Source organism: Sinocyclocheilus rhinocerous, unplaced genomic scaffold (assembly GCF_001515625.1).
Source record: "Sinocyclocheilus rhinocerous isolate Xijiao unplaced genomic scaffold, SAMN03320098_v1.1 scaffold366, whole genome shotgun sequence".
Taxonomy (NCBI): Eukaryota; Metazoa; Chordata; class Actinopteri; order Cypriniformes; family Cyprinidae; genus Sinocyclocheilus; species Sinocyclocheilus rhinocerous.
In genome coordinates this window covers 1245485-1264677 of record NW_015660877.1, presented here as the reverse complement: position 1 = coordinate 1264677, position 19193 = coordinate 1245485, and the positions used below count along the sequence as shown (strand labels likewise).

The 19193-nt window shown below is 36.0% G+C and overlaps 2 protein-coding genes across 3 annotated transcripts in view; one reads left to right on the top strand and one right to left on the bottom strand.

Moving 5' to 3' along the window:
• The first annotated feature begins 1033 nt into the window (after positions 1 to 1033).
• LOC107725448 (nuclear factor NF-kappa-B p100 subunit-like) lies at positions 1034 to 13313 on the top strand. 2 transcript variants are annotated; one of them, XM_016534693.1, is made up of 24 exons: positions 1034 to 1246; positions 1719 to 1774; positions 4119 to 4158; positions 4731 to 4800; positions 4912 to 4952; positions 5127 to 5225; positions 5309 to 5460; positions 5637 to 5749; positions 5846 to 6004; positions 6661 to 6765; positions 6852 to 6940; positions 7057 to 7195; positions 7744 to 7878; positions 7992 to 8165; positions 8259 to 8400; positions 8676 to 8790; positions 8983 to 9190; positions 9297 to 9466; positions 10041 to 10143; positions 10393 to 10616; positions 10728 to 10809; positions 10893 to 11056; positions 12484 to 12595; positions 12694 to 13313. In XM_016534693.1, exons 2-24 carry the CDS (start codon positions 1758 to 1760, stop codon positions 12768 to 12770), a joined length of 2730 nt encoding a protein of 909 aa, XP_016390179.1. In that variant the 5' UTR covers positions 1034 to 1246; positions 1719 to 1757; the 3' UTR covers positions 12771 to 13313. The 2 variants fall into 2 exon arrangements, with proteins under 2 accessions (XP_016390179.1, XP_016390180.1); XM_016534694.1 differs by lacking the exons at positions 1034 to 1246; positions 1719 to 1774 and adding an exon at positions 3883 to 3901.
• Positions 13314 to 15110: 1797 nt separating this feature from the next.
• LOC107725451 (uncharacterized) overlaps positions 15111 to 19193 on the bottom strand; it is a 31128-nt gene continuing 27045 nt past the window's right edge. Inside the window, exons 15-17 of the mRNA XM_016534697.1 lie at positions 18191 to 18335; positions 16329 to 16472; positions 15111 to 16257 (exon numbers count right to left, since the gene is read on the bottom strand). Of these exons, the coding sequence (XP_016390183.1) occupies positions 16003 to 16257; positions 16329 to 16472; positions 18191 to 18335 (544 nt within the window). The 3' untranslated portion in view covers positions 15111 to 16002. The remainder of the gene's footprint in view (positions 16258 to 16328; positions 16473 to 18190; positions 18336 to 19193) is intronic.

Genomic DNA, 19193 nt, shown 5'->3' with positions numbered 1-19193 from the left:
AGTGGAAAAAAAATAAATATTGGGTGTTGTTTTGTTACCATTTAATATGTTTCATGTCTTGTTTTAGTTTTTGAAGCTAATATCTATGCTTTTCTTTATTTGGTTGTGGTCCCTTTAAGAATCTTAAGTTTCAGTAAAGAGTTCTGCCATGTGACCAGTAATAAGGAAGTGAGCAAGCATGACACAGAGAGTAGCATGTTTAGTGGATCTGAAGCTATACTGTGATATTTGCATACATCTTGCGTCTGTTGTAGCATCGTGGGTATATATTGACTGTTTTTAACAATATATATGATTGCAGATTATTATTTGGGGATAGTGTTACATTTTATGGAGCTGATTGTTAGAAGCCTATTATTCTCTATCTACCTCACTATAGTTAATGGACATTTCGTTGTGGTAATGTTTATACTGTTCCTAGACCATTAAAAGTTCATATAAATGCAGTACAGATAGAACAGTGATTAGAAAATTAAATACATGTTAAATATACATACATTACATTTAAAGATATTTGTTAAATACATAAACTTGTGACAGTAAAAGGAAAAAAAGGAGATTTAATTAATTTCATTTGATTATATCTGTTGATTATGCGTTTTGTATGTTTCAGTTTCACTTTTCCTCACAACGTCAATAAACCTGTGGACATGTCTTCAGAGTCTTGATGTTAGGGAAGAGTTTATCTGGCTGTCAAGTTATATACAGCACATATACCGAGGGCAGTACAGGTGTTGTATTTTCTTATGCAACTTCTATATAAAATATTAATAAATTATACTTTCTAAAACAATCTTGTCTATTGCATTGTCATAGTTATTATGAAATCAGATCATCAGATTTGCACAGTTCATAGTCTAACTTTGCTATAAGCTTTAATTATGGGATGATTCATTTTTTTTATTAGCAGTTGAAATAAACTTATATTTGAGCGGAAGTTTTGAAGAACATGCAAATCATGACTGGTCTAAGAACCAATCAAAACTCTCCCATTACGCCACGTGATTGCGGAATTCCCCTTGAAGTCGGGGCTTTCCAGCAGCAGTAGAGCTATCGATTCACAAACTTGTACGCACGCTGAGTGTTGACTAAATATTTATTAAAGAAACTGGAACATATTCGTTTGATGGATGGTGCATTTTGTTGTTGTTTTTCAGGCGTTTGCTAAGATTTCTAGCAGTGGTTTAGTAAAGTCGACGTCTAATATAAACTATACGAGAATACGCAAACATCACGGTTGTCCAAGGTAAGTTTGATAAGTGCTCATGTAAGTTAGTAAAAACGAAATTATCATTATTACCGATCAGTTTTGAAACAAGTAATGTGGGTCTTTAAATAGTAGAGAATGCTGCTCTGCTTTCTTATTTAGAAATAATGACTCCGTTACTTAGTAAGTTACATAGAGAAATCTATTTTAAGCTTGTTTTGAAAACATTACAGAGATGCTGTACAATATGATGCTCCCTCGCGTGCAAACAGTATCACTGCATATTAATAACAAAACCTAACGAAAATTTGAGCAATGTTCATTAATGTCAGTTATCGATAGTGTACAAGTTTTGTCCCGTGTGTTAATTTTGCTGCTGCTCGCGCGAGTATGCGGGAAATTCCCATCAAAAGTCAGTACTTTTTGGATCTGACTTACACGTGCAGGGGAATCACATCCCCATCGAACACCGTGTACTCACTCATCATTTCCATAATTTTCAATCTGACAGGAGTCCAGAGTTGCTTCGGATGACCCTGCAGAGCACAGAATGGCTGGAGCACTAAGGTACAGTTTTATCCACTGTCTCACGCATCCTAGTGAGCTGTCTACCTGTGCAGCCTTTTTTTTGATAGGGCATCATTGACACATACAGAATTTAGACGCCCAATAAGCTGTTGAGCAGCTCACTTAGTTATGAGACTGTAAATACACTTGTAAATAAATGTACTCCAAAAGGTTTGGACGTGATTTACATGGAGCATCTAGACTTGTAATTAGTCAAATTTGCATACTGATAGTACTAATAAACTTATAATATGTAAATAATTAGAGGGTTTACATACAATGGTTTATTTAACTCTTTTATCTAACTCTCGGGGAAGTCGTGGCCTAATGGTTAGAGAGTCGGACTCGTAACCCAAAGGTTGCGGGTTCGAGTCTCGTACCGGCAGGGATTGTAGGTGGGGGGAGTGAATGTACAGCGCTCTCTCCCACCTTCAATACCACGACTGAGGTGCCCTTGAGCAAGGCACCGAACCCCCAACTGCTCCCCGGGCGCCGCAGCAAAAAGTGGCTTCCCACTGCTCCGGGTGTGTGTGTGTGTGCACTTTGGATGGGATAAATGCAGAGCACTAATTCTGAGTATGGGTCACCATGCTTGGCCACATGTCACGTCATTTTATGCCTATGGAAGACTGTTAAAATCAGATTTATTGTGATTTTTCTACATCAAAAATGTTTTGTTACTTTGAAAAGAGCAATCTTCAAAAATGTTTTGTTACTTTGAAAAGAGCAATCTTCTTGTGGTTAGTCTTTAAAGAACTTTTTAATGCGTTGTCTATGAGGCTAAGTTGCTTGATTTGAACCTAATTACTGAGAGCAATCATGATTCTGTTTCAAGAGATATATGTTTAATTAAATGCATTATGCGTACTGAAAGGCATGTCAGTAATACATTTTGTTTTTGTTAGCATTTTAACATAAATTGGTTTATGTAAAAAATAAAAAATAATAATTTAGTAATTTCGCACTTTTGGATGTTTATGTGGCCTCCTGGCGGTTCCCAGGCCCCTGTTTGACATCCATTGTTTTAGACTGACAAAACCATTTTCACAGTGTCTTTCTTTTGCATTTTCTTAATGAATCTTTTTGTCTATAATTTGACATTCTTTAAATGTAGGGGTTGTTTGACTGAAATGAAGATGTTATCATTTCACAGAAGAAGGACAGGATGTGGTTGTCATCCAGAAGAGTTTTTACCCTTTTCAGTGACGTCAGGATTTGCGTTTCACTCAAAGTGAGCCCTGACACCTCAGAAAGAAAATTCATAGTTTAGTCTGCTAGTTGTCCCATGGGTTTAAGTATATCTGCTACTTTAGAGCAATCTCAGTACAGCTCATCCTGAAGAGTACAATGCTTCCTCATTCCTGTCAGTGGCAGTTTAAGTAAACTCTTGTGCAATCCAATCATCCAGTGTAGCCAAACATAGCCAATAATAATAATAATGTTATAAATGAAATGAAACATTACAATTTCTCCTCATGTATTAGTAGTTATATCATTTAGAGATCTTCAGCTCCATTTCCTGTATGGTTTACAGTGGAAGTGTTCGTGGGTTTAAAGATTTGGCTGCAAGGGCAGGCCAACAGATGGGGGGCAATACCCATCTTTCAGGGCTGTTCTCATGGCATTAGTATTGGCGGCACTATGGAGATATTTGACTAATTCAGTTACACAGACTCAGAAATACATTGAGTAAATTACACATGGGTGGAATTTTTTTTTTTTTTCACAGAATTTAATCTAAATTTTTTTTGAAAAAGGAAACATAGGAATTTAGTTTCAAAAGTACCTCAAAAAAAAAAAGAGAAGGGAATTCAAAAAAGCCTTTGGAAAGTTGAGGAAATTCAGATATGAGCAGGCTTGATATCAGAGTGTGAATATGCTTGTGCCTGCATTTCTCAGGATTTGACATCAGTGGCAGCAGTGAGCTGGTATTCTGGGGGCTTTCCTCTGTTTTTTTCACTGCCTCACTTCCTGGAAGTAACGCAAGTCAGCCAGACAGAAGGAGGGAGGCAGAGTAAAAAAAAAATACGGTGCACATATCCTTGTTCTGACACTGAAAGTGAAACGGATTTTCGTGAGTTCTTTGTGTAAATCTGAGAGCCTTTTTCTCTGCATTTTGTTTGTCAGGTAGGCTAAGTGTACGTCTTCTTGTGTGTAGGTCAGAAGACTGCTGTGGGGGAAAACTGGGGAAATTAAATTCATCTGTAGGAGTTTGCAGCTCAGTTGATGTTTTGATTCAGCATTACTGTATTAGAGCACCTTACCTCTCGGGTTTTTTGGAGTTCTGGGTTTTTCTCTGTGTGAAACGGTCTCAATAAGAGCTTCTCTTTCTTCTACATTACAGGATGGATGATACACAGTATCCCATGAAGTTTAACAATGAGGTGAGCCACATGTCAATATTACTGCTGTAGTTTGCTATCTTACAACAGATGTTTGATTTAGAGTGACAAATTCTAGATTTTTTTTGGGGGGTGGGTGTTGCACAATATATTGGTACCATATCGGTTATCTCTCGTATTAGCTGATATTGCAGATTTCATTTTAATGCTCATTTCTCAGATTTTTACATTTAGATTACCTTTACCATTATCAAACACTAACTTTGAAAGCTAGTTTTAAAAAATTTAATAACACCGTTAAATGTAAATGTTACAGATCTCAAAATGTATAGCCACACTGTACATTATAATGTTGTGATGCTTAAATTCACTTGTAGTGTGTTATTTTTAATATATTTATTTTAACGAAATAGTCTACATTTTTATATCAGGGCATATTATTAGTTATCACAACATAAAAATAATTATTGGCTTATTGGTAATGGCTAGAATTTTATAATTGGTGCATCCTTAATTTTCATACTCCGACACATTGTGATTTGTGCTAAAGGTTTGGGTTTAAACACCCATAAATATATACTTAATATAAAAACACCAACATTTTGTCCTTACAGTTCATGGTGGAACTTCAATATCTGCATGAACCTTTTGAGGCGAAGCCTGAACACTTTGTGCCAGAGACAGGTAAGTTAACAATGTCTGTGTGAATGTATTTAATGATGTTTTTCGTTTGTTGTTCTTTTACCTTTTGAAAATAAGGATAATTTACTATGTATGATCTGATCTTTATTCCAGTTCATGGGCCTTACCTACAGATAATTGAGGAGCCAAAGCAGGTACAAAAATCTTCATATGCTTGTTTTATTTGCTTCATTTCCACTGTATTTGACAATACTGAATGTGCAGGCAATGTGGGATAATTCCAAAGCATATGCACTGGAATTCCCCAAAACAGGGTTTTATCAGTGAGTAAGGTGTTATGTGAATAACACTGTATGTGTGCGTTACAGAGAGGATTCAGATTTCGTTATGAATGTGAGGGCCCATCCCATGGTGGTCTGCCAGGGGCCTCCAGTGAGAGGAACAGAAGGACGTATCCCACAGTCAAGGTGGGTTATGCCACATGTAACTGTAGCGATGACGTTTTTAAATTAACAGTACATTTCTAAACGCACACTTTCTTCCTCTACAGGTGTCAAACTACGTGGGTCACGCTCGCGTAGAGATTCAGCTTGTGACACACACAGACCCCCCACGTGTTCACGCGCACAGCCTTGTGGGTCGCCATTGTAATGACAACGGGATATGCACCATTGATGTCGGGCCTAATGATCTCACAGCACAGTGAGTGAACACTATTACTGTTCATCAAGCTCATATGATCCCTTTCTTTGTTATTATGATTAAAGTGAATTGCGTAAGGCATTGTGTGTGTATCATCATGTGACGCTTGTGGCTTTTGAGTGATGTTTGTGTGTAGTTGCTCAATCTTAATTCATCCCCACATCCTCTATGTCTAGATTCAGTAATTTAGGCATCCTCCATGTCACTAAGAGAGGAGTGGTTGAAGTATTAACAAAAAGGCTGAGAGAAGAGAAGAGGAGGATAAAAGAGTCTGGATATAAATTTACTGGTAAGTCTGTGATTTCATTATTCAACTGGACATACAGTAACTCTTTACTGCTTACATCCTCATTTGACGCACTTTCTCTCTCTTACTCTCATACAGATGCAGAGGAACAGGCTATTTTGCAAGAAGCCAGAGAACTGGGCAAAAGCACGGACCTAAACATTGTGAGATTAAAGTTCACTGCTTACTTGCAGGACAGCAATGGGAGTTTCACAAGAGCCTTGAAGCCAGTTGTCTCCAACCCTATCTATGATAGTAGTAAGTCCTGTCAAACAACATAAGCGAATTTATGAAATTCAGTTAACTTTTAATAAGGACTCACCTCAAAGTTGAGGGGTCATATCTACCAAAATTAACTAAAATATGTATAAGCTATGATTAAAAAGAATATATACTGTATATGTAAAAACATATAAGATATGATATAAAAGAAAATGAGATTTTACTCATATGTAGTTTAAATTAATCAAATACCTGATAAGTTAGATTTTTTTTAAATTTATGAATGTAATTAGTTTAGCATCTTTTATTTTACAATTTAGTTTTACTATAAAATTGTTCTATAATTATAGAATTTTCTCTGTTTAAATGTAATTGTCACTTTTTTTTTTTTTTGAAAAAAATTACTTTTATTCTGCAGGGATGCATTAAATTGATCAAAAGTAACAGCAAAAGCTTTCACATGATTACTGAAAATTTCTATTTGCAATAAATGCTGTTCTTCTGAACTTTCTATTTATTAAAGTATCCTGAAAAAATCTATCGTTTCCACAAAAATATTGAGCAGCACTTCTTTCAAAAAAACATTTACTGACCCAAACTTTTAAACGGCAGTGTAAATTAGAAAAGTACATGTTGTTATATAATCTTGTTACAACTTACAACTAATGTAAAATGTACTGATCTTTGCCCAGAATCACCAAATGCTTCGAATCTGAAGATTTCCCGCATGGACAAAACATCTGGATCAGTGCTGGGAGGAGAAGAGGTCTTTCTGCTCTGTGATAAAGTTCAAAAAGGTTATTATGATTTTCAAATTTCAAAAAGGATTGACAGTCCTTCCCATCCTTTTAGATCAAATGATGTTCATCTCCTTCATTTCCAGATGATATTGACATTCGTTTTTATGAGGAGGAAGATGATGGAGGATGGGAGGCATTTGGAGACTTCTCCCCTACTGATGTCCACAAACAGGTTTGTTATAAATTGACACATGCATAAAATGGTTGACTATTCCAGATTTTGCCATCAGAGGCAGTTTAGACTTTTCCAAGGAATGTTTTTAATAACACTGTTTTTATTCCCATCAGTATGCGATCGTGTTTAAGACCCCACCATACCGCTGCACAGATATCACACGTCCTGTCACAGTCTTCCTGCAGCTCAAGAGGAAGAAGGGAGGCGACTGCAGCGAACCCAAACAGTTCACGTATATTCCTCACAATCAAGGTTAGTAGTGCTATATTAAACATATAGTCCTTAAACTGAATAAAGCATTTAAACCAACAGATTACGAAAAACTGTTCTAACATACGTATGGGGACCGTTTATATCTCATTCAATAGCTTAATTGTTTCACTTCCTTTTTGGCATTATGTACATTATGCACGTCTGTGGTTGGTTTCAGCAGTCATTAACCCAATGTCACATGATCCTTCAGAAATCATTCAGAAACAGTTCTTATTATCAGTGTTAATAACAACAGTTGTGCTGTTTAATATTTTTGTGGAAACCCTTGTATATTTTTTTCAGAATATTTTGAAGAGAATGTTCAGAAGAACAGTGTTTATTTGAAATCTAATAGAATAGAACATTTTTGTAACATTGTAAATGTCTTGCTGACATTTTCTTGATCAATTTAATCCATCCCGGCAAACAGTATTGAACATATTAATTTCTTTAAAAAAAAAAAAAACGTACTAACCCCAATCAGTAGTTTTGATCCATCAGATGTATTTTTCACATTTGATGACATGTTGGCTCCTGTTTCCCCACAGACAAAGAAGAGGTTCAGAGGAAGAGGATGAAGGCACTTCCTCAGCCCTACGATCACTGGCGGGGAGGACCTCAAGGAGGAGCAGGGGCCTTTGGAGGTCCTGGATCTGGAACAGGAGGAGGAGGAATGGGAGGAGGTATAGCATATTATATTCCTAAACTCAGAGGCTTCCTGTGTAGATTGCCAATTCAATTCTTCAGGTGTACACAAGACCGTTCATATATGTAACATAGTCAATTTCACCCTTAGGTTTTCAATTTAATCCGATGGATGGTTCAGGGTTTTTCACTGGTGGATGTAGTGGATTTAGCGGCGGGGCACAGATGTCAGGCTCCACCCCACAGGCTGAAAGATCTCAGAATCAGTCGACAAACACACAAACTCAGTCTGGCTCTCAAATGCAACAGCAGCTCTTTCAGATTGGTGCGTAGAATTATGCTAGCTAAACTCAAGACATTGAGATTTTAGGTGCATATGCGCTCAGTGATGTATATTTCCTTCCTGTATTGTTTCCAGCCACAGCTCTGCAGAGTCGTGCTACTTTGATGGCAAAGTGCTCTGCTCGTGCTTTGTTACAGTACTGCAGCACAGGGGATGTGCGCCCTCTCCTGGCTCTGCAAAGACATCTGTGTGGAGTGCAAGATGAGAACGGAGACACGTATGTCTTTTCACATCTCTGCCTTAACACGTCGACTATACTAAATTAAATACTAGGTTATTTTTAAACTTTTCTAGTATAGTTAGTGTATTGTAAATTACTTTGGATTAAATTATCTGCTTAATGAATAAATGTAAATAACAGTGTAGTGACGTTTTTAATACATTTAACAATGGTACACAGATACAATAGTATTGAATGAAGAGGGGGAATAAGTGTAAAACAATTGTGATCAGACTTTCAAATTTTAATCTGTATTGTATATTTTTCCATAGTCCTTTGCACTTGGCCATTATCCATCAGCAACCTGGTGTGGTACAACAGCTTATTCAGGCCCTGAACAACACTCCACAGCAGAAGTTTATCAACAAACTCAACAACCTCAATCAAGTAATTTAACAGATATATGCTCTTTTTAAACTACCAGTCAAAATTTAAGAGATTTGTATTTTGTTGTTATTTAAGAATTTTCATTTCTATTATTATTTTTAATTTTTTGTTATTTATTTCATTTTAATATTTATTTGATTTTTATTTTGGTTTCATATGTCATGTAAAGTTCATCTTTCTTTTCTTCTCTAGGCTCCATTGCATCTGGCTGTGATCACAAAGCAGGCCAAGTTGGTTGAGATGCTGATGAAAACAGGTGCAGACCCGAGCCTGCAGGACCAGGAGGGCCGGACAGCGCTTCACTTGGCCGCTCACACCGGTGATGAGGCCATACTACGAGTGATCCTGGGTCTGCTGGGAGAGCGCCATGCCCATTTAATAAACTCTGCTGACTTCTCAGGTGAGACATACACATGGAATTGTCTCCCAGTCTTCACTGAAATGGCGCTTAAGGTTGCATCACACATGTGAACATGCTGTGAACATCTTTTTTACCTCTTTCTTAGGTCAATATCCAGTCCATCTTGCAGTAAAGAAAGATGGAGAGCACTGTCTTCGATTGTTGGTGGAGGCAGGAGCAAGGATTAACATGCCAGAGCAGAAAAGTGGCTGCACAGCACTACACCTGGCAGTGAGGGACAACCTTTTAAAACTGGCCTGTTATCTCATTACCGAGGTAAAGGACCTATGGAGTGCTAAAGGGTTGAACAGTTCAGATTTCTTAGTTCTTCTGTGGTCATAGTTTCGGTTTAGTTCAGTAAATACTTGTTACATCACTGTTAGGGGTTCACGAAGTAGGAAATTTGAGACTGATACAGATGACCCACATTATTGTTCAAAAGTTTGAGGTCTTTTTAAAATGTTTTTGAAAAACTTCTTTTTGCTCACCTAGGCTTCATTTATTTGATGAAAAATACATTAAAACAGTAATATTGTAAATAAACTTGCAATTTTAAATATAATTTTTTACATAAATACGTTTTTTTCAGGATTCTTTGATGAATAAAATGTTTAAAAGAATGGCATTTTACTTTTGATAAATTTAATGCATCCTTTCTGAATAAAAATATTCATTTCTGACACCAAACTTTTGAACAAGTGTATTTTACAACACCATAATCAAACAGATATGAATAGTTCTGTCATTCTCGAATATCACTGTGATGAAATACTGGAACGGTTTCTCCTGATTTAACACTTCTTAAGCATAAAGCCACCACAAAATTTTATGTTTGTTGTTTCTGTTATAGCTGAAGGCTGATGTGAATGCGTGTACCTACGGGGGCAACAGTCCTCTTCACTTTGCTGCCAGTCAGGGCTCCCCACCTCTCTGCTCCATGCTGATAGCTGCAGGTAACTGAGAAACCTTCTTTCCTACAAATTTAATACAAATATGAGGTACTTAAACATCTGTGAAGGCCTAGAAACCACAATGAAATGTCATTAAGAACATGGTCAGGCTGCTCATGATGAAGATGAACATTTACTGGATAGCATGTGATTTTTAGTAAGGTCTTTGTCCCCATTTTCATAATGTATGACATTCATTAATTATGTTTGATTAAAGCTGTTTGATTAATGACCTTTGTCTTCTTTTTTTAGGTGCTGATAAACGCATGGAGAACGACGAGCCTCTCTTTTTCCTGAGCTCGTCTTCCTCAGATGAAGATGACGAGAGCGAGAAGAATGAAGTCGACAGGCAGCTTCCAGATCTCATGGTTCAGCAAGTTCACTGCATGTCGATATCATCTGAAAGAGAAGCATTTAACCCACGCAAGAGACCTGCTGCGGGACACACACCATTTGATCTGGCCAAATGCCAAAAGGTTTGAACTTTTGTATCTGTAATATCCAAGTATAACGTGTGAACATTTGAAGGTGGATGAATAAATACATGTAATAGATTTAACCTCATGAATCCCCACCGTCTTCCTCAGGTTAGAGATCTTTTAGATGGAAGGAAAGGCCCAAAGCCCAGTTCACTCGCCCCCAAGAGGACCAAAATAAGCACTGAGGAAGGTAATGAGACTTAGATGCATGCTTTATGTCCTCACAAACTCATGCTTCTAGCATGTGACTGATCTGTATTGGTCCTCCTACAGTGAACCAAGGTTTGGACAGTGAGGTGCTCACGAAACTGTGTAGTATTCTCATTGAAGACCATGTACCCTGGAGAGAGCTGGCGGAAAAACTGGGCATGCTCACACTCACTCACCTGTACCAGGATAGTGCCTCACCCTGCCAGAAGCTTCTCGAGAACTACCAGGTAAGAGACTGTCGTTGTTCTCACGAATTGGCAAATTCTGTTATATGTTAAATAGGCATTGGCAAGTTGCTGTTTGGAACAGCATACTAGCATACTGATGACTTTATCTCTAGTATAAAGTATGTGGCACATTACGCTAATTTTCTATATGCATGGATTACTTGGATGATCATTTTATTTGCCAAAATGTGCAATACACAGTATAGCTCCTTGTTGTATCCCACAATGCACTGCATTTGGTTTGACTTTTGAAATAACTTTTTTTTGTTTGAAATTAACAAAATTGAAACAATGACCGAACTACATCCTATATATGTCTTCGAAACAGTGTATCGCCTTACTTTAAATCACTAGCTTTATAATAATTGTAGAAACTGCAGACTTCTGTCATTCATCTTTCTGTGTTTACGTCATATTCATAAATAAAAAATAAAGCCAGACTAAGCTACCACTACTATATGCAGTGGAAGGTGTCCTAACAGTTTGACTCCACAACAAATGGACACTGACGAGTTTGCTAGCAAAAATGGAAAGCCACAATGCTAGTATTAAAACACCCCTTTTCAGAAATTGTTATAGTTTGCTTAGCATTACATTTGCTGTGCACGCAGTGACAAGGTTCACAAAAAGCGTTTATGTTGGTAATCTCTAAACCAGTTTTTAATTTGGTCTATTTGCCTTATTACCTACCAGCCAAATAATAATAGTTTCTACTGTAATCTGATATGAATTGCAATCATTAAGTCTAATGTCAGTAAGATATAAAAACTTTTGTAAACTTGATTTAAAACAATTGTCAAAACGGCAGCTGCAACTTACCGGCTCATAAAACATATTTTCGGATATCAGTTTGCCTTTCGTTATTGGGGGGAATTTAATATAATCAGTGAGATTCGCACTAATGCATTTAACCTGTAACCATGTGCACAGTACGCGACCCAAGCCGTTAGATTCTCCCGCGCAAAATAGCGGAGCCGAAGGACAGCTCACGTTATTACCAAAAAGATGTTCCTCCGCAAGAAATGTGTAATTTTATGCTCTAACCGCTAGAGAGCTAAAAAGTACCTAGTGTAGATTTACATCCTTTTTTGACTTTTTATTTAACTGAAAATAAGACTTTCTTTAACAAAATATTAAATATAGAATGGATTGCTTCTTACACAAATAATGTAAAGCAAATACATATAAATGCATTTTAAATACATTTCAATAAATGTATTTAGTATTTACTAGTATATATTAAATATATTTTAATATCTAACAAATGTATTTAATGTTATAATATTTAATATTATATATATTTAAAAAAAAAAATTTAAAGAAGAAGAGTTGTAGATTGTATCTGTCTGGCTAGGGATTTTGTATTTGTGCATCAAGTTGGCATCCTTTATGAATGATTTATTAAGCTTGTTTATTTGCATGTTCAGTTGAGTGGTGGTCCTGTGGATGGCCTGGTGGAGGCGCTGCAGTCTCTGGGTGTGAGTGAAGGAGTGAGACTGCTGAGAGACAGCCAACCCAGAGAGGACAAGCAGAGCACAGGTACAGGTTCACACTCTTGACAGAGAAACCTCTCACTTCTGACACCGACATACAATCTTTAATCAGTAGATTGTGAATAAAAATTTTTTCCTTTCCAGATTCTAAAGAAGACAGTGGCTTTGGGAGTCAGTCCATTGAAGAGGAGATGGGAAATCCTGCAGTGGCCAATCACTGATTATCAGGATCTGTTCTTTGAGGACAACGTGGCACTTTATTTGACTGGTTTTTCAGGTGCGAACTGGTGGACTGTTCATCATCTCAATAAAGTGGAAATACGGCACAGCACGGGAGGAATTGAAAAGGATCGTTTTGAGGTCAAAAGCCCTCGCTGGTATTACATAACAGCAAGACAACATGACAGAAATCAGTTGCTTTAAGATACTCAAATCTCCATGGTCTGGAGTGAAGCTGTAGTCTTAGTGCAGACAATTCAGTACTTTTATCTAAACAACCACTCGATTCCTGAGATTTCACAGTAATTTTACAGTAAAGCAACTGTCATTTCACAACCACAGCTGGAAGCTTGAAATATTTCTGCAGAATGATCTGATATGAATGTTTCTAGTAAGCTCTGTTTTGATATATATGCAACCTTTTCTGATACATCTGGAGACATCTATCTAATACTGTTTATTTATGTGTATGTTTGGTTGCAGTTATACACTTGTTCAGAGTAAATATGTTTGTGTTTTAATGAAGTTCATTATTCTGTGTCTTATATGTTGACTGAATAAATATAGTAATAAGAAATCTGCATATTAGAATGATTTCTGAAGGATTGCGTGACACTGAAAACTAGTAATGGCTGCTGAAAATGTAGCTTTGCCATCACAGGAATACATTTTATTTTTTATATATATATAGTTATTTTATATTGTAACAGCATTTCACAATAGTACTGTTTTTACTCAAAATGTAGCCTTGAGAGACTCAACACAAAAGAAAAATAAGAATATAATAGAGATTGTATTTTCAAAAACCTACATTTTTATATTTGAATATCAAATGAAACCGTTATCCTTTCAAAACAGATTTATTTTGCCTATGCCTTCAAAACATACAAACATTATAGCATTTTTTTACTGAGAGGCTGTAACATAATATTCACATTATATACAGCTAGAATGGATAACACCAAACACAAAAACTAAGTTATTTCTTATGTTACATTTACAGCAAAATCTTTGGGTGACACCAAACTACTTGTAGTGGTCGAGTGCTCCCTATAAAAACTTGTATAGAAATTTTTAGTCAGTATGCTTGAGTCATAAACAAATACTCAAGACAGATAATAAATGTTCAAAATATATAAATAACTCTTCCTATTATTCATAGTGCAGTGAAGCGTAACACTATTGAAGTGCCATTTGATGGAATTTGGGTCCCAGATCATGTCAAAGTCATTTTGTTTTTTGTGTCCTAAATGTCTGCATTTGATCTATACGCTGGCAGTGTTAACAGTCAGTTTAGATCTCCATGACCTGGATTTGCATTAGTGTTGTTTTACAGGTTTTACAATTTCTTGGATCCGTCATGTTTCTGATATCAACAGGACAATTCATGAGGTTATGATAAGCAGCATAGAAGCTTACCTTCACTCTCCTATAAAGCAATACTTCACACAAATTCATTTGAACATAAGAACACACCAGTTTGTAAACAGGTAGAATTATTTCAGACCAAATGACACTCCCTTGAGCAGGTCTCTCAGTGCAATTGAGGTATTAGACGTGGCTACTCTGAACAAACCAGCTTTTAGTGCCTCCTGTTTCACCACAGCACTGAATGGATCATAAATTTGAAAACGAGTGCCTGAGAATTCAATGGCTCGGCCATATCCAAAGGGTTTCAACACAGATTTTGCATCACGTCATTCTCAAGCTCAATACGTATTTTAAATACACATTACACTACGTAATACGATGGGGTCGATTACTGTGATGGATTTTAACATCCGTTTCACATGGTAATTGGTCATTGTGTCAATGTGCACTGAGTAAAGTCATTCAGACATTCCTGTTGAAATGATGACAGCACGTAAAGTAATCCCTTGTGAAAAAGAAGTGCACTTCAGCATACTTTTAAAAAGAGTACTTATTGGACACCTAATTGCATGCTTTTTGCAATTAAATGATAATGTATTACAGTTTAAATGCAATAATATATTAAATACAATTAATTGCATTTCACGTTATCTGTAGTTTCATAATAACTTCAATTGCCTTTAAAATACGGTTAAAATATACTGACAAGCATTTATGGTAGACTAAAATACACTTTAATGTTCTGCTAAAACTTGTATATCATATATTTTAAACATTTTTCTAAATACACATTTGTAATAAAGTTGCAATTTAGTACATTTAAAATATAATTATCTTAAATGTAATATATAGAATTTTAATCAAGTACTTTACATCTGCTTTACTATGTTAGTCAATACATCAAAATAAGTGTACTACTTTAAAACACAACAAAAGATTAAAACAATGATTTAAATGTACTTTAAAGTAACTGACTAAATCTGACATCAGTACAAAGTCTGTTACAAAACAGTCAAAAAAAAGTGTACTCTAAGTACACATAAGTGGCCTTAATTTAATTCATATTATATTATCCTCAAGTACAGTTTCTTAAAAATACACGTTTAAGATTTGAAGTACACTACAAGTCCACATTCATACACTACAATTAACCACTTATTTTTCACAAGGTATGTGCTATTTGCACTGTCATTATAACTAGTCCACTATCAAGGTATAAAGAGAAATAATGCATTCATATTTTTAGTAATTATACCAAATGAGGAACTGATTGTCTTCAAACATCTTAGGCATGCTTTGAGACGTGCTTTAAGAAGGTTTAAAGGACTATACAGACTAAGTTCTTGAACTTCCCATAAGGAGTTAAAGCGCTTGATCGACCTCAAATGATGAAATGATCTAAAAAGCAAAATCTACAATGCTTTCAATATATAAAGTGAACAACACATGTTCACACAATAAAGAGGCTCGCTTCTCATTTGGCTGTTGCTCCCAGGGCCACCAGATGAAGTTTGCACTTCAGCTTGTTCAAACGAAAAGCCACGAGTGTTTAAACCGACGATCAACAAGCATGATACACAGATAAACCAAACAGGTTTGTGGCGAAAACACAGACTGACAGAAATAAGACAATGTGAGGCTGGTGCTCCTTCTCATCTGCCCACTGGCAGATTTGGGTTTGCGGTTACTGGCCAGAAAAGCATGCTTTACCAGCGGTCACGTGGGGCACAGCAACCCCAACCACAGTTTCGTAATCATGACGACTTGAGAACAGCCATCAAAGTAAACTGCAGCCGTCCTGGTAGCGCTCTATATTCAGCCCCTGAATGGAGATAAACAACCCCTTCTGCTTGGGTTCTCTCACTATTTGACAGCCTGTCTGTTGCTGTGTCTCTGACTGTCTGAGCGTTTGGTCCTCTTGCTGCTGCTGCTGCCGCTGCTCCTGCTCGACTCTTTGGTGCTGCTGGCATAGCTGTTGTCCTGGGGTAACGTGGGGCTGGAGTGGGCCCTCTGCAGGCCGCCGTCGTCAAACAAACGAGCCTCAAACGCCTCCAGGTCCGTTTCCCCAATGCGGATCTTAGCTCTCAGCAGCATTGCATATGTTCCGTAGCGTGTTTTCTACGAGATACATTTAGGAAGATGTATAAATGGAGTGAAGAAAGGAAGAGTATAGTAAAAAATGTTTTTACCTCAAAGTCCATGTACTCTTCCCTTTGCTTGTACTCTTCTTGGTCCCTGCTTTTGGACTTGCGGTCTTGGGGCGTAGAGCGCAGTTCCTGGAGCTCAGCAGAAATGGCTCGAAACCGTGTCTCGTGAGACTTAAGCTGCTCCTCCTAGTATCATAATAAAGAAAAAAAAAAAAAAAAAAAAAAAGCTTTAAGAATTTTTTTAAATTTGTTAAAATTCAATAAATATATTGTTAAAAAGTAAAAACTGTCAGTTTAGATCTAGCAATGACAAAAAAGCCTCATTTGAGGATGATCGTTTTTTTGTTCATTTGTAATTTCCTAAAATGTCACTAAACATATTGTCAAAAAGGGAAAATAATTATGCAGTAAAGGAGCTTTGTAAAAATATAAATATTTGAAAAACATTTGTTCGGCCTATCAAATTCGTGGTGAACCAATGTGCAAAAAAAAAAAAAGAAAAAAAAAAAAGATATATATATAAATAACTTCATATGGTACAACCACTCAAAAACAATTAAATGAATTATTATTATGAATGAATAATTTATGCTATTTGTTAAAAAAAATATTTAACCTTGAAAAATGTATTTAAAAATGTTTATGAAAATAATGAACAGTCACATGTATACATGTTTTAAATTTTGTAAACAATTCAGTATAGGGACCAATTCTCACTATTCTGTTGCTTATTAGCATGCCTATTATTACCATATTGGCTGTTTATTAGTACTTATAAAGCACATATTCTGCATGACCATATTCTACATCCCTAATCCTACCAAATACCTAAACTTAACGACTACCTTACTAACTATCAATAAACAGCTAATTAGGAGTTTATTGAGGCAAATGTCATGGTTAATATTTTGTTAATAGCAAGAATTGGACCTTTAAGTGTGACCTACATTTTTGCCAAACTTCTTCACATGAGCTTGCGTTTCTGGTCACCTGTACCAATATTTTAAATTGGCCTTTGAACTAATTAAAAAAAAAAAAAAAAAAAAAAAAAAAAAAAAAGCTTTAAGAATTTTTTTAAATTTGTTAAAATTCAATAAATATATTGTTAAAAAGTAAAAACTGTCAGTTTAGATCTAGCAATGACAAAAAAGCCTCATTTGAGGATGATCGTTTTTTTGTTCATTTGTAATTTCCTAAAATGTCACTAAACATATTGTCAAAAAGGGAAAATAATTATGCAGTAAAGGAGCTTTGTAAAAATATAAATATTTGAAAAACATTTGTTCGGCCTATCAAATTCGTGGTGAACCAATGTGCAAAAAAAAAAAAAGAAAAAAAAAAAAGATATATATATAAATAACTTCATATGGTACAACCACTCAAAAACAATTAAATGAATTATTATTATGAATGAATAATTTATGCTATTTGTTAAAAAAAATATTTAACCTTGAAAAATGTATTTAAAAATGTTTATGAAAATAATGAACAGTCACATGTATACATGTTTTAAATTTTGTAAACAATTCAGTATAGGGACCAATTCTCACTATTCTGTTGCTTATTAGCATGCCTATTATTACCATATTGGCTGTTTATTAGTACTTATAAAGCACATATTCTGCATGACCATATTCTACATCCCTAATCCTACCAAATACCTAAACTTAACGACTACCTTACTAACTATCAATAAACAGCTAATTAGGAGTTTATTGAGGCAAATGTCATGGTTAATATTTTGTTAATAGCAAGAATTGGACCTTTAAGTGTGACCTACATTTTTGCCAAACTTCTTCACATGAGCTTGCGTTTCTGGTCACCGGCATTCACATGCATGTGAATAGTAGTGAATGGAATGAACTGTAGTGTGACGTCCTTTAATAGAGAGAAGTGTTGGTTACCTGTGAGAGCTTGGTGTTTGAGCCTGGCAGAAGAGGGCGGCTGAACTTCTTTTGGGAGCCAATGGCTGCTGGGAAGGGAGGGGCAGAGAACATGGCTGCCACCGTGTTGATGCGGGTTATCCAGGACTGCATTTGCTCTGCGTTGCTGGTGGTGAAATGCAAGCACAGTTCAACCAGAGGGCAGCAAGATAAGAGAATTCAGTAGAAGGAACAAAAAAATTTCAATTTTCTCTGCTCAAAGAAACTGTGCACTTTGTGTTTAATACAACTAACACAGCCTTGAAAACTGAGCAGTTAGCAGGCAGCTGTTAGCAGGAGAGATGGAGTGGAACAGATGGAGCAGAATGAGAGAGAGAGAGTTTTAGTATGTGTATCTGGGACAGACAGAATAGCTGAGAAGGATCCATCCTCTTGGGAGATACACGTTGAGTCATTCATCTGAGATGAGAACATTTTGACAAGGGTGTTACCAGCCCTGCATGTAATCAACAACCAGCCCGTGCACTCAGGTGTGTGTGAGTTTGAAAGAAAGTCATTGTGTGTTTTTGTGCTGTCCTGTTTCCAAAAGACAAAGCAACATGAGCGGTCCATGAGCCTTCTGCTGAATAATTCTTGTCGTCACTTATAAAAGTGACAAAGTGTCCAAGTTATGCAAAAGTTATGCAAAAAGTTCTATAAAAGGCTAAAAACTGATTTCATTGCCTTTCACTTATACACTACAGTTGAAATGTTTACGGTCGGTATAATATTTTTATGTTTTTGAAGAAGTCTCTTATGCTCACCCTGGCTGCATTTATTTAATCAAAAATCCTGTAAAAACAGTAATAATGTGAAATATTATTACAATAAAAAAAAAATATTTTCTATTTAATACTTTATATTTTAAACAGTAATGTATTACTGTGATGACAATGCTGGATTTGGGCATTACAATAGGCTACTGAAAATTGGAGAAAGGGGTTAAAAAATGCTTAATTTTCTAAAAACTATCAAAATGCAAAAA